This window comes from Anolis sagrei, chromosome 6 (assembly GCF_037176765.1).
Source record: "Anolis sagrei isolate rAnoSag1 chromosome 6, rAnoSag1.mat, whole genome shotgun sequence".
Classification (NCBI taxonomy): Eukaryota; Metazoa; Chordata; class Lepidosauria; order Squamata; family Dactyloidae; genus Anolis; species Anolis sagrei.
The window spans coordinates 106,087,934-106,102,177 of NC_090026.1; the positions used below are offsets into that span (position 1 = coordinate 106,087,934).

General features: G+C 37.9%; 1 protein-coding gene across 1 annotated transcript in view; it reads left to right on the forward strand.

Annotated features, from left to right (window-relative positions):
- Positions 1-14,244, forward strand: part of MRC1 (mannose receptor C-type 1) — a 62,217-nt gene that overhangs the window by 22,709 nt on the left and 25,264 nt on the right. The window contains exons 9-15 of the mRNA XM_060782351.2: positions 744-857; positions 3,186-3,301; positions 4,827-4,975; positions 6,169-6,368; positions 7,659-7,783; positions 10,347-10,434; positions 12,070-12,214. Of these exons, the coding sequence (XP_060638334.2) occupies positions 744-857; positions 3,186-3,301; positions 4,827-4,975; positions 6,169-6,368; positions 7,659-7,783; positions 10,347-10,434; positions 12,070-12,214 (937 nt within the window). The remainder of the gene's footprint in view (positions 1-743; positions 858-3,185; positions 3,302-4,826; positions 4,976-6,168; positions 6,369-7,658; positions 7,784-10,346; positions 10,435-12,069; positions 12,215-14,244) is intronic.

Genomic DNA, 14,244 nt, shown 5'->3' on the forward strand with positions numbered 1-14,244 from the left:
GAGTTAAGAAATGGAAACCTATTGTGATATTGTATTTGGGAATACATTTGTTTAAAATGTATATCAGTATGAATAATATTTTGAAAGTACCTGTATTATTTAAAACAGTGGTTCCCAACCTGTGACCCATGGATCATCAATGGTCCGCAAGAACTAAAATATGGCCTGCAGCCTCACTGTTACTACACCGTTGCAACAAGAGCAATTGATCTCACAAAACCCTCTTATAGTGCTGAGGCTTATCAAATATGGTTTTCTGTGGGTGAGCAGATGGTAACAACTGGATAGCATGTTCTGTATCAGAAACCAGAGCTTATGTGGTCTACCCAATGCAATTTCCCAAATCAGCACCTCAAATAACCAAACCAAATCTAAAGTTGATCAAAGACTGATTTGTAACTCTTTTGGTACTAATGTTGGAGAGAAGTGCCTGGTCAAAACGGTCAAGAAAAGTTGGGAACCACTGATTTAAAAGATATAGCTCTCATAGTGATTAAAATGATACAGGGTAACCTTGTGTTATAAACTCAAACAGATATGGAAGTTTTCAAAAGCATTACTTTAAAATGAGTTTTGAAAATAACAGAATAATTAGTTTTGAGAAACTGAAGTTTTCTAAGTCTTTTCGGCAGGAAAAAAAATCTAAAATTATTCATTGGTTCCATGAAGTTTGTGAAGAAGTGCATTCTTAGGTCAGAATAGGCTCTTTCACTAATATCTTTTTATTTCTTTGACTGATGTAGGATGGGTATTGGGCAGATCAACAATGTGATGTGAAACTTGGATTCATTTGCAAAAGGAAACCATTAAAAGAAGCTCCAGAGGAAACAGATAAAATTGAAGAAGGCTGCCAGAGAGTAAGCAGAAGTTTGGTTATATTCCCATAAATGCAAACTTGATCAAAGCAACCTAGAGTGCAATATCATGCCTACCTTAGATTGTTAATTACTTTTTGGACAGATGCAGTTTTAATAGTTTGCATTATAATTTAATTTTCTGAAAATCTTGTGGGTTCCCTCTTTCTTTTTATTTGATTCATTTGAGGAATCGTTCATTAAATCAGCACATCTCCCTCACTCCCTTACCATTATCTTTGGCTAATGTAAACAGTAGGCTTGGTTGATCTTGTTCGTAAGTTTCTAAACTCGTAATGAATTCGTATTAAATTGCCTTTTGATCCAATATCGAGCCATGCAGGAATAGTGTGAGGAGTAATTATGAACTGAAACAATTTTCCAATTTTTCGTAATTATTTTTTATGTCTGGTGCAAGTTTTACAATCTCGCAGTTTCCGTGGCCTCCCTGGCGACAAGCGGTGATGCGGAAGGGCGAGGTGGGCGTGGCTACTCCCCCAGTGGCCATGAAGAAGAGCTGGGCATAGCCATGCCCACCTCATTCCCCTGCCATCCATCGCTGTTCAGTCACCCAGGGAAGGGAAACTGTGAGATTTTAAAACTAATCTCGCAGTTTCCCTTCCCTGGGTGACTGCAAACGGCGATGGATGGCACGGGAATGAGGTGGGCGTGGCTATGCCCAGCTTTTCTTGATGGCAACTGGGAGAAACCGCATCGCCGCTTGTCGCCAGGGAGGCCAGGGAAACTGCGAGATTTTAAACTAACAGGGGGGAGGGGCACCTTCAATTAACAAAGTAAATGAAGCTATTCAGATTTTTGCTATTTCTGATCTTTTTTTCAAGAAAATTTGAGAAATAATTTTAAAATCGAAATGCCAGCGCCCCCTGTATACGAAACGAGTCTAGAACCATTTTTTTCTTGAGCAACCAAGCCTAGTAAACAGAGATCATTTCCATTAGAGTTAATTCAGTTTCTGGTCAGCCAATATTGACAGATCTAAACCTTTCTCTTATCACTGTCACAGTTCTTATGACAGTTTACTAGGGCAGGTCAACCATTTCAGTTCTCATTAGCAGGTTTTAATTACAATCCAGCAAGCAGGTAGTTAATGGCTTAGTCTTTGGAGGCTTTAATCTTCAGAATGGTGTCTCCAAAATTATTACCTCTCATTCATTCATTCCTTTCATTCAGTTCATTCATACCCATACATATTAAATCCACATTTATGAAATCTGCACATTATATCAATATGACAAAGCATTCGAGCATATATGAGGTCACTTATGTTCTTGTAAAAATGTCAGAGACCACATTCCCATCACCTTGGCTGAACTACGATTTTGCCTGATTCTGCAAAATAAGAATTGGTTTTTTATATACAACCTTTTGCTTAATTTGGGTTTGTGTGTGCTTAAGACTTCTATGTCATGGGGAGAAGCTATACTGGGTGTAGGCAGATGGATTTTCTCTCCTGATAATATCTTCTGAAACCATAAAACACCAGTAGATGGATTTTCCCCCCACTACTGCCTCGTCATGAACATCCCGGAATCTGTTTTGATGAGAGAGGCTGAGATGTATTCGAAATTTGACACATCTAGATATTGGCCTTTCTCAGGAGTTGTGTATTTTTAGGGGCAGGAAGGGCATTACCAACTCTATCCCCAATTTCCAGCTTTTTTCTCTCGCCCCCTCAAATTCTCACTCAATTCTGAAATACCTTTTCTAGGTAGCCTTTGCTTACCCTTGTGAATTCTGATTACTGTGTAAAAATGGTTTTATCAACTCACATTTTAAAATGTCAGGCTGCATCTACCACTTTAACTACCACTGTTCAGTGCTGTAGAATATCTGAAGTTGAAGCTTCATAAATTGGGGACCCCAATATATTTTGACCATAGCTTTTTAAAATTACGATTTTTTAAATGTTTGTGCTGTTTGACTTGTTTTGTAGTTTGTCTATTTTATTTCATTGGGTTAGAGAGTATAGAAATCAATCAGTGTCATCTCTGCTGTATTGTTAGCCCCATTCCCCAATATTTCAAAATAAAATTTGCTTACAAAGTTTGGATACTCCAATATCAATATTCTTTTAGTTTGACACTGCTGGATATCCTTTCAGGAAAACCTTTTCGCAAATTGATCATAACCAGTATCCTTTTTCATTTAAGGAAATACCAATTTTAATTATTTTCTGTTTCTGGTTTTAGTTTGGCAGTATGATATTTAATTCAGTTTTTGCAAGAGATATAACAGATGATATAATTCAAATACATGCATACAAAGAGAGAAAGAAAACAATGAATATGCATGATTTCTTCTTTTCAATAGGGCTGGAAAAGACAAGGTTTTTACTGTTATATGATTGGAAATGTGTTTGCAACATTTGCGGAAGCAAATCACACATGTATAAATAATGGTGCCTCTTTAACTTCTGTTGAAGACAGGTGAGATTTTTTAAAAACCTAAAGCTACAGTTCTGTTTGGAAAAATACCGCCAAGACCTCTGGTATCCTATAGACTAATGTATTGCAGCATGAAGATTCATGGGCTGTAGCCTCTGAAATGCTACCTAGAATTTAAGTAGGGTGTAAGTATGTGTATGTGTCGGCAGTAAATAAGATTGGTAGGATTGAAAAAACAAAAACCCCAATGCTTACATTATTAATCACATTGCTGATACTAATAAATTATGTACCCACTAACCATTTAAAATCTGGTGATGATAAATTAACATCAATTAGGTAAAGGTTTTCCCCTGACATTAAGTCCAGTCAAGTCTGACTCTGGGGTGTGGTGCTTATCTCCATTTCTAAGCCAAAGAGCCAGCGTTGACCTCCAAGGTCATGTGGCCAGCATGACTGAATGGAGCGCTGTTATCTTCCCACCGGAGTGGTACCTATTGACCTACTCACATTTGCATTTTTTCAAACTGCTAGGTTGGCAGAAGCTGGGGCTGCTCATGCTGCTCCCCGGATTCAAACCTGTGACCCTTTGGTCAACAAGCTCAGCGGTTTAACTCACTGCACCACTGGGGGCTCCCAACATCAATTAATCAACACATATAAGAAGTCAGACTTGAACTTCCCAATGGAATTTTAACTCAATTTCACTGTTTCTATCACCTCCATTTGAAGTTTCTATGCTCTAAAATGCATATAACAAGAGATTACCGAGTTAAGAATTCCTTAGCAAGCTCTTTCTATGGACCCATCCAGACAGGCCTTTAAAACAAGACCTGTTTCAGTTTTACCGGAGGTGTACAAATGACACCCTGGTAAAACCGAATTAATTAGGATCAAAAGAGGTTTTCTCTGGTTTGATCTGAATTAATTAGATACCCCATTAGATCCTGAAAGGTCCGACTCTAACGGGACATCCAGCCTGTGGCTACTCACTAGGACTACCCAGGGGTAAGTTTTCACAGCTATCTTGCACCTTTTGGAGCCCAAAGGTGCAGGATGGCACCCACTCCTTCTTCCCAAACCTCCATTAACAGCCCTTAAAATAAAATAAAAAACCATACCTGGTCTCCATTAAGGTACTCCTTGAATCCTCCTGGAGGGAAGAAATGATATGCCAGGAGACGGGGGGGGGGGGGGGGGGGGGATGAGGAGCAATTACCCTCCCCTTCCCCCCAGTCTACTGGCATATCATTTCTTTGTGGCAGGAGAACTCAAGGAATACATTAATAGTGGGGGGACTTAAATGCTCACCAAAAGGGGTTTTTTAAACCTCCTTTTGCACATGTTTAAATGTAGTGTTGAAGCACCCTAGGTTTACAGCAGTGGTTCTGAGGAATGATTTGGTTCTATGGATGCTCCTAGAAGTTATTATGCTTTCTTGTGGTTGAATGTTCCTGGTTGGAGGGTGTGCTACTACTTTGACACATTTTGATAATTGTTATTACAAAATAGTTTTTGAGAAATTACTATGAAATTTGAATGTTGACATGTACCTTCTTCTTTACAGATATGAACAAGCATATCTGACCAGTTTGGTTGGGCTTAGGCCAGAAACCTATTTTTGGATTGGTCTTTCTGACATCCAAGAAAAAGGAACATTCATATGGACCAGTGGAGAACCTGTCAAGTTCACTCACTGGAATTCAGAAATGCCTGGTAAGTAGATATCTTCTGTTGAACTGATTATATACTAAGAGAAGAGCTGGTATAATATAAAGATTTTCCTGTTGGTTTAACACTTGGGGTTATTGATATACAAGGTAATTTATGAGGAAATGTACACTTCAAACATATACTAAAATATCTATTTCTCACTCAACCATAAAATCTCTAGAAACTTTGAAAGATGAATTAATATAAACTCTTATTGAAAAACCTAACATTTATGCTTCACTATAAATGTTAGGGCAAAGTAGTGTGAGCGTGAATAAGAAATCTGGAACTTGTTATAGAATAATTAGAACATATATGCAATAACTATGATTAACCTAACCTTGTCTATGGTGCCCACAAAATGTGGTAGACTCAGTTTCCATATTCTCAGTGAAAATTGTAGTGCCAAAGTATCTGGGTGGAAATAGATTGGGAAAGGCTGGTCTAACATTGTATACATACACAGGAAAATGTCTGCATACATACTGAGTTGTTTACACAAAAACTGTGAAATAAGCCTCCTGGCTTTTGTCAGATTTACTCTAGTTCATTATGTATAGGAGTGGGACCTTCATTTGTTATGTGTTTGGGAATACTTGATTAGGATTTTTTTAACAGTCTTCTTTGTATCTCCATGAATAAATAAATAGATATGTCTTGAAAATCCCTTTAAAATGTTCTATACTAGCATTCAAGAGAAGAAAAACCAAAGTGAGTTTCAGAATTAACTGTAAGCTGGTTTTTGAAGGAGATTGGAGGAATATCCCCAAGACTGGGAATGTATCTCTGCATTACCAAAAAGTTTAGTTCAGTGGTGATAGGCAGTGTATTCATTCATTTAATCTGGGGACGAGGCACCCCAACTATTTCTCCTGTGATGTTTCATTCTGCCATATATTTTCTTCTGCTATATCTAGTGGATATTTCACCCGTCAGTTAGAAGTTTGCCAAGTGATGTTTAAACTTATTTTTAATATCCTGTATTTTTAAATCAAATGGGAAAAAACTATGTTGAAAATATAACAATTTTTAAACTCCATTCACCCCCCCCCCCTTTTAAAAGTAGCATTCACAGGAAGCAAGTCCCAGGTTAAAGAGGTGTTGATAGCACCACTTGTTTAGGATCCATAACATTTCATAATGAAACATATATATTGCAAATTAAATGACACAGGACTCTCTTTCTTATCATGCAGGACGGAAACCAGGCTGTGTGGCTATGAAAACTGGCATTTCAGGGGGGTTATGGGATCTTCTCAAATGTGAAATGAAGGCAAAATTTCTCTGCAAGCGCTTTGCAGATGGGGTGACTCAACCACCTCCACCAACGACAACTCCGGCTCCCAAGTGCCCTGAAGACTGGGGTCCCAGTGCTGAGAGGAGTGTGTGCTTCAAGGTATGACACTTGATATATACATGGGGTTATCGAACCCTGAATAAATATATTTATTGAATTTGTTATTGGTTGTTGGTTCTGATGCCTGTTATATATATTGTTAAAATGTTGTTGTTTTATTTTGTTTTATACTGTTGTTTGCATTTTAATGTCTTACATTTTAACTGTGTTGATCGGGCTTGGCCCCATGTAAGCTGCCTCAAGTCCCTTAGGGGAGATGGATGCAGGGTACAAAATAAAGTTGTTGTTGTTGTTGTTGTTGTTGTTGTTGTTATTATTATTATTATTATTATTATTATTATTATTTCCTCTTTTCTTTGTATATATTGGTATTTGTAGACTGCTTCATCAGGAAGACTTAGGATGGGTAACATACCTTAAACCGTAATATGATTTGACATACTATTGATCCATACTTCCTGCATTAGCTTAGCAGTTTCATTTTGGGAAAAGATATGAAGTCTAAGTACAGACTGAGGAAGTGAATTTTCCTCTCTTGCTCAGCTGCTTGCATAGTCCTCATAACTATGAAGGAGGAGATAATTCATGTTTGTGTGCTTTGATTTTATTTGCTTCTGTACTGTAACGCCTGAGATTGTCCTCAGCTGCAGGCCGACTTTTCAGCCCAGGTGCCCCCATATAGCCAGCAACACAACATTTGATTGATTGCTTTGGATAGTCTGGAGAGAATTATTTTGGGTCCAGTTCTACTGTTGTCTGCTGTGTAGGGTCTTCTGCATCATTTAGCACTAGTAAATAGTTATTCTATAGTATTAATGTGTGTCTATATGCTGCACAGAAGCACAGCTCCCTTTTGGGAGGCCCGGAACTACATCTGGTTCTGGCATTTGCCAAAAGTGAATAGGTAGCATAACTCAGTGTGAGATGGTTTCACTGAACAACAAAATTTATTTCAGTTATTAAAATCAACAGCAGCTGAAATAAATTTGGGCCGAATACTTTCATATAACAGGAAGATAATCTTGAAATTATTTGCTTCATTGTAATGCAAGGATGGGCAGTCCTTTTACCTTCCTTTCAAGTGACCTCAGAGATAATTGGTTGGATTCGGGGGGGGGGGGTATGTGTGCAATAAACCCATCAAAGGGCAGGTGTAGGATCATAATGGCTGGGACATTTTGGATTGCCACCCCTAAAGTAAATTTGCCAAGCCTGCCCTACAGCCAAACATTGCCTATCCCCATCAAACTGAACATTGTAGTGTTTCTTGTCATGAAAAAATGCACTCGGTATATCGTGTCTAATTGTACAATCATATATTTTCCTTAGGCTTTCACAAGAACAGATAACCAAAAATCATGGCTTGATGCTAAGATGTTTTGTTCAGACATTGGAGGTGAACTGGCCTCCATAACGGGTTTAAGAGAAGAACGTTCACTGCAACGTTACTTAGCGTGAGTATTTCGACCCATCTACATAATCATAGTACTTTCAATCCAGGAAGGCATTCAAAATACCATTACTCTAAATAGGAGTTTGCTTTTGTGGAAAACAGTTTTGCATTCACACATTGAAGGCCACACATCATTGTTTGTCACAATGTTGCAGTTGTGAGTGAAAAAAAACTCATGAACTCACATCCAAACTTTTTTCTAATTTATTTATTTAGTTACACAATTTATTTAATTTACGTTTTTTCTCCACTGACAAATATCAGCTGCTGCATATCATTTCAATGGCGTCCTTTTTAGCTTCCATTTGAAAATGCGCACATCTAGCATTGATAAAGAATAAACTGTACAGAAAGCAATAAGACTTGCAAATGTAAAATGCTGGAGGCAGTGGGAATGTTTAGCTGTGATGAGGCTGTATAAAAATGGTCTATTTGTCACCACTGTCATCTTCAACAGAATTATCTGTATCCTTAGTAGACATAGACTATGTAACTAAAAAGGAGACACACAGTTTAAATATTACTGAGCGGAAAAATGTGAACAGCAACATTTTACAATTGAAAACACACCCACTTGTGCATGAATATATGCATGCAGGATATGTTTGCAAAGTTATTTAAACAACAGGAAATAAAAGTCAGATTTACAGGTGTTGTCTATGTCTGCTGAATCAATATACATGTTTTCAGTTGTTTAATTAGAGCAATTGTTACTATTTTAGACCAGGGTCTACTTGACCAGGGACCACTTTGACCAGGGACCGCTCTCCAGCATTAGTACCTAAAGAGTTATGAATCAGTTGTTGCTCAACTTTAGATCTGGTTTGGGATGCTGATTCGGAAAATTGCATTGGATAGACCACACCAAACTGGGGAGCCCCCAGTGGCACAGTGGGTTAAACCACTGAGCTGCTAAACTTGTTGACCGAAAGGTCACAGTTTCGAATCCAGGGAGCGGCATGAGCTTCCACTGTCAACCCCAGCTTCTGCCAACCTAGCAGTTCAAAAACATGCAAATGTGAGTAGATCAATAGGTACCACTTTGATGGGAAGGTAACAGCGCTCCATGCAATCATGCCAGCCACATGACCTTGGAGGTGTCTATGGACAATGCCGGCTCTTTGGCTTAGAAATGGAGATGAGCACCAACCCCCAGAGTCAGACACGACAGGACTTAATGTCAGGGGAAATCCTTTACCTTTACCTAGACCACATCAGCTCTAGTTTCTGATACAGAACATATGCCATAATCAGCCACAAGGAAGGAGTGGCAGATGGTGTGAAAGGAGTGGAAATAAAATAAGTAAATAAAGAGGAAGGAGGTTCACCAGATTTTTGTCTTCACGGCACACTGGTGGTCTGCGGCCCACAGGTTAAGAACCACTGGTTTAGGGCCTTCTGAACAAGCTCTTTTCAGTACTTACTTCCTTTGTCTCATTGGAATAATAAGGTGTGCTGTTATCCACAATTTCATATCTCCACATGAAGTCTGGGAATGTATCCCCCGCAGATATAGGAGTTGGACTGTATACATATCTAGCTAGTCTAGTATCTTAATTATATTTGGTCCAGGTCACAATTAAGTATTCTCACCATTTGATTGGAATTGTAAATTATTGTTGTGTGCCTCCAAAACCTTTCTCACTTATGACTCCAAAGGAAATCTATCACAATGTCTTTTTGGCAATGCTTATTCACTCTATCTCCCCAAGGGAGGGAGATACTCAGGGAGGTTTCCAAGTAATATCACCAAAACATACGAAGTAAGCATAACATAAAATTAAGAAAACAACATAAGCATAAAATGATCACAATAACACATGTATATTAAAAATAATCCTGCCAGTTCAGAGCAATTAAAAAGCCGGGCCAAGGCTAGTGCAAACTCAAAATATGAGGGGGCCGGGAATTAAGTACAGTGCTATAACAGGCTAGCGGCAATAGCAGGTACGGGTCTGTGGCTGCTCATTTCCAGGGCCTGTTAGAGGGATGACCGGGATAATAGGTAAGAAGTGCAAGGCCATATTCAACAATGTTTGGGGCTGGACTAGAACTGGTCATTCTCAAAGGGCTGGGGTTTGTCTTATTTCCCTTGGAAGGGATTTCCAGAGGCAGGGGTCCACCCCGAGAAGGCCCTTCCTCTCATCCTCACCAACCGTACTTGTGACAATGGTGGGAGTGAAAGGAGGGCCTCTCCGGAAGATCTTCGAGTTCGCACCAATTCATAGGAGATGCGATCGCGGAGATAGATGGGGCCCGAACCATTTAAGGCTTTATAGGTCATGACCTGCACCTTGAATTTGGCTCGGCAACTTATCGGCAGCCAATGAAGCTGGTGATCCTAGCCCAATGCTCAAACCACCAGTTCATGCTGGCTTTTAGCTTTCAAATAATCTTTTTACTGAAGCATAGCTAGGTCCATTTGTGACACACCACCCCCAACCAAGACTCCAGAATCTGATTCTGTCCCAATAATGAACAATTTCAGACCCATAATGAGATAAAGTACTCTATGTTTTGTATGTATATTTACTTCGGCTCTTTGTGTTTTTGTGATATATTAGAGACTTTGGATACAGCAATGAACACTACTGGATTGGTTTAAATTATCGGAGCTCAGCAGAAGGATTTGCATGGAGCGATGGTTCCCCAGTGAGTTATTTTGTTTCAATATTTTGTTTCTCTGATTTTACTCCCTGCTTGTCTGAATATAATAGGAGAGCTGATGGGCAGACAGAGGTCTGGAATTGTGCAATCAATAATTTTACATTTTAAAATAAATCGAATTGTCAAAAAGAATCAGCATAAAGACATTTAACAAACTTGGCTTTTACTCGCATGAATTTTAGTACAATGCTTTATATGAATAACAGTGCATTTTTGTCACTGTTTTTGCTCTGCTTGGTTTGCAATTTTGTTTTTGATGTTGTGGTCAAAATTTGAATGGGAGTTGAAGATCCAGAGCCACACTGAGTGCTCAGAACATGTGAAGGGCAAGGGATATCTAATCACCAGAAAGACCACTTTGGCACAAGATCTCAAGCCCCTTTCTCACCTCACCTCACCTCTGCTGTATATGTGGCTGTATTAAATTATTATTTATTAGCAGCAAGCACATTTGGTTGTAAAGGGGATCCTGAATTCTCTACCACTTATTTAAGCAAAAAAAGTGTTTACATTAAATATATTAATTATCACTGTAATAAAAACTCTCATAGAATCATTGAGTTGGAAGAGACCTCATGGACCATCCAGTCCAACCCCCTGCCAAGAAGCAGGAAAATTGCATTCAAGGCACCCCCAACAGATGGCCATCCAGCCTCTGTTTAAAAGCCTCCAAAGAAGGAGCCTCCACCACACTCTGGAGGAGAGAGTTCCACTGCTGAACAGCTCTCACAGTTAGGAAGTTCTTCCTAAGGTTCCTAAGTGAGCTTCCTAAGTGAGCATCCCCTTAAAACTATTATTTCAATAGTTCTGAAAGAAATGAGTGCTTAAACTTTTTTTGTTGCTATAGTTTTCACTTCTTTGAGTCTGGTTTTTGTGCCCTGCTTTAGATTTTTTAAATCAAAGCTCCAGGGAAATAAATAAGTTTTCAACTGTGGTTTTCATGCAATCCTATTGTAATATGCCGATATAAATGCAGATATAACAAGCATACATAAAAAGAACTTGTTAGTCCTAAGAGAACGCTGCCAAGCATTCATTCTTCTTCTGATTATAAACTGAAGACGTATTTCATTCCCATTGAGAATGGAATTACTTTGATTTGGATTTTTATTGCCACCTTCCAAAATCATAAGCCATAGAAGACTGATTTGTATATAAACTTAAAAGGCATTTAATCTTTTGCAACGAATACATTTGAGACTGTTATATACTTTGTCAAGGTTTTGCATTGTTGCACAAAATAATTTTCCATTAGCTAACACCTCTTTTTTCAGATTCGGCTTTTAACATTGTTGTCCTAAATGCTAAAGCATGTATTACCTTACTGTCAAAAGTTCATTGAAAAGTGTGTCTCCAAAGACAAGGACATTCTGGTATGGAGACAATGCTAACCTAGGCTTTTCAGTCAACTCTAAAGTTGCTGATTTAGGTATAATTAGATTTGGATTTATCAGGTTAATGAAATTATTCATAAAACACTCAAGGAAAACATATTTCCCTACAAATGCTCAACACCTGTAATATCTCTAATTGATTGATAGTATTTAGTCAGATTGGATTTTTGCCATATGATTACTCTTCTTTTTGAGCATATAAGTAACACATGTATTTCAATGCTAGTTAGGATATATAAACTGGGGATATGGAGAACCCAATAATTACAATGGAATTGAACACTGTGGAGAATTAAAAGCAAATACCGGTATGCGCTGGAATGATGTGCACTGTGATGATTTATACTATTGGATTTGCCAGCTCAGAAAAGGTAAGATTTCTTGTCAGGTAAGTCATAACATAATTGAGAGATAGCTAAAAGATCAAGAATTACACAAAGTAAAGTCAAACTATATCTCATAAATATCATAAACTCAATATACTGTAAAAGTATTTTAAGACAAATAATTATTCTATCTAATCACTTCAGATAGCTTGTCAAAATGCAAAACATGTGTTATCCTCATATAAAGTTTATATTATTACATATCATTTGAGATAACGTAAGGGTCCCCTCTCAAATACTTGGGTAGGGCTTTTGTGAAAACTTAGGTTTTTTTTTAACAAAAGCATATGAGTGGTCCAACAGTGTTCATCCCATCAGAAACCATTTTTCCTAAAAATACATGTAGATTTTTTTTCCTTACAAAAATCATTTTCACACAAAACTCAGTTATTTTGCACAAATTAGCTCCTTTTCATATGCATAAATCCTCATTTTGTCTAGTTAGCACCAAAATTACTGGGGTTTTTTGTGAGAAACAATAGATAAAACAGAATCATACAGATATCACAAAACAGCGTCCTGTTTTTTTTGGCATAAAAATGTATTTTTGCATTGTACACACATTATTTTTGTCCAAAATATAAATGTATATTTTTATACAGAATAATTTTCTAAAACACTTCAGCCTGTGTGAATTCCGAGCAAAGTACTCCCTTCTTTGTTATCCTTCCCAATTAGATTTCCTGAATTTAAGGAAACCCATTTCTCAGGCTAATAATAAAAAAGAAAACATAAATTATGTAAGATCACAGTCATCTTTGAAAATATATTTTTCTTGAATTTTATTTCTAGAATCACTTTTGAAAACTCAAATACAAATATAATAATAATATTAATTTTATTATAAGAAATAAAATTATTATTATTATTATTGGAAAAGTTTAAAAACATTTATTATTATTGGTTGAAAGGTCTGTGGTTACAAGTTATTATTATTAGTAGTAGTAGTAGTAGTAGTATCCTGCTTTATCTCTCTAAATAAAAAGACTCATAGCTGCTCACAATAAAGTCAATACAATATAATTTAAAACCTAAAGATATATAAACATTAAAATAGAATTAAACTTTAACAGTATGAAAAGTAAACAATTAAAACCCTTATAACCAATTAAAATCCTATTTATATAGTTAAACCCACAAGCTCTTCCTCCCCAACTTGAACTTTAAAACTTTCTTCTTTAAAACCTGCTTGAATAAAAAGGTTTTAGCCTGGTGCTGGAAAGACAGCAGGGAAGGGGTCATTCTGGCTTCCCTGGACAGGGAGTTCCAGAATCGAGGGGCAGCCACTGAGAAGGCCTGCTCCTTTGTTCCTACCAACCGAGCTTGGAATGGAGGTGAGACCAAAAGAAAGACCTCTCCTGAAGACCTCAGAGCCCAGGCAGGTTCTTACAAGGAGATACGATCAGCCAAATAGCCTGGATCTGAACCGTCTAGGTCTTTAAAGGTCATGACCAGCACTGAACTGTGCACAGAAGCAAACTAGCAGCCAGTGGAGCTACTACAACAATAGGGTTATCCACTCTACATTGCTAATCCCAGTTACCAACCCTGCTGCAGCTCTTTGGACCAGCTGAAGTTTCTGGGCAGTCTTCGAAGGCAGCCTCACTGGCAACCTCATCGCATTAAGGCAGAGAAGCATCTTCTCCACACTTCTCTGCACTGCCAGCACAGATTTCTTCAAATATTAGAAAAAAATGAAATAAGTGAATGCGCAAAAAAGTATAGACATACAACAAAAGACACAAAACTTCAATTCCTGAGTATATAAAATATTAGAAAAATTAAGGAAGCTATCACATATTAGAAAATATTAGAAAAATTAGGGAAAGCAAACTAGTTCGCCAGAGTTCTGTGCCAATAGCAGCAGAAGGCAAGGAATCGGGTGTACACCCAACTCCTCATCCAAAAAAGGCACTTGAGCTGAAGAGGAAGCGGGTAACAGCGGGAAATGTCTTGGGAAGTCAGAGGATGGATCCCAATGGTAGGGAACACAGTGAGATGGGTTCCCCATGCTG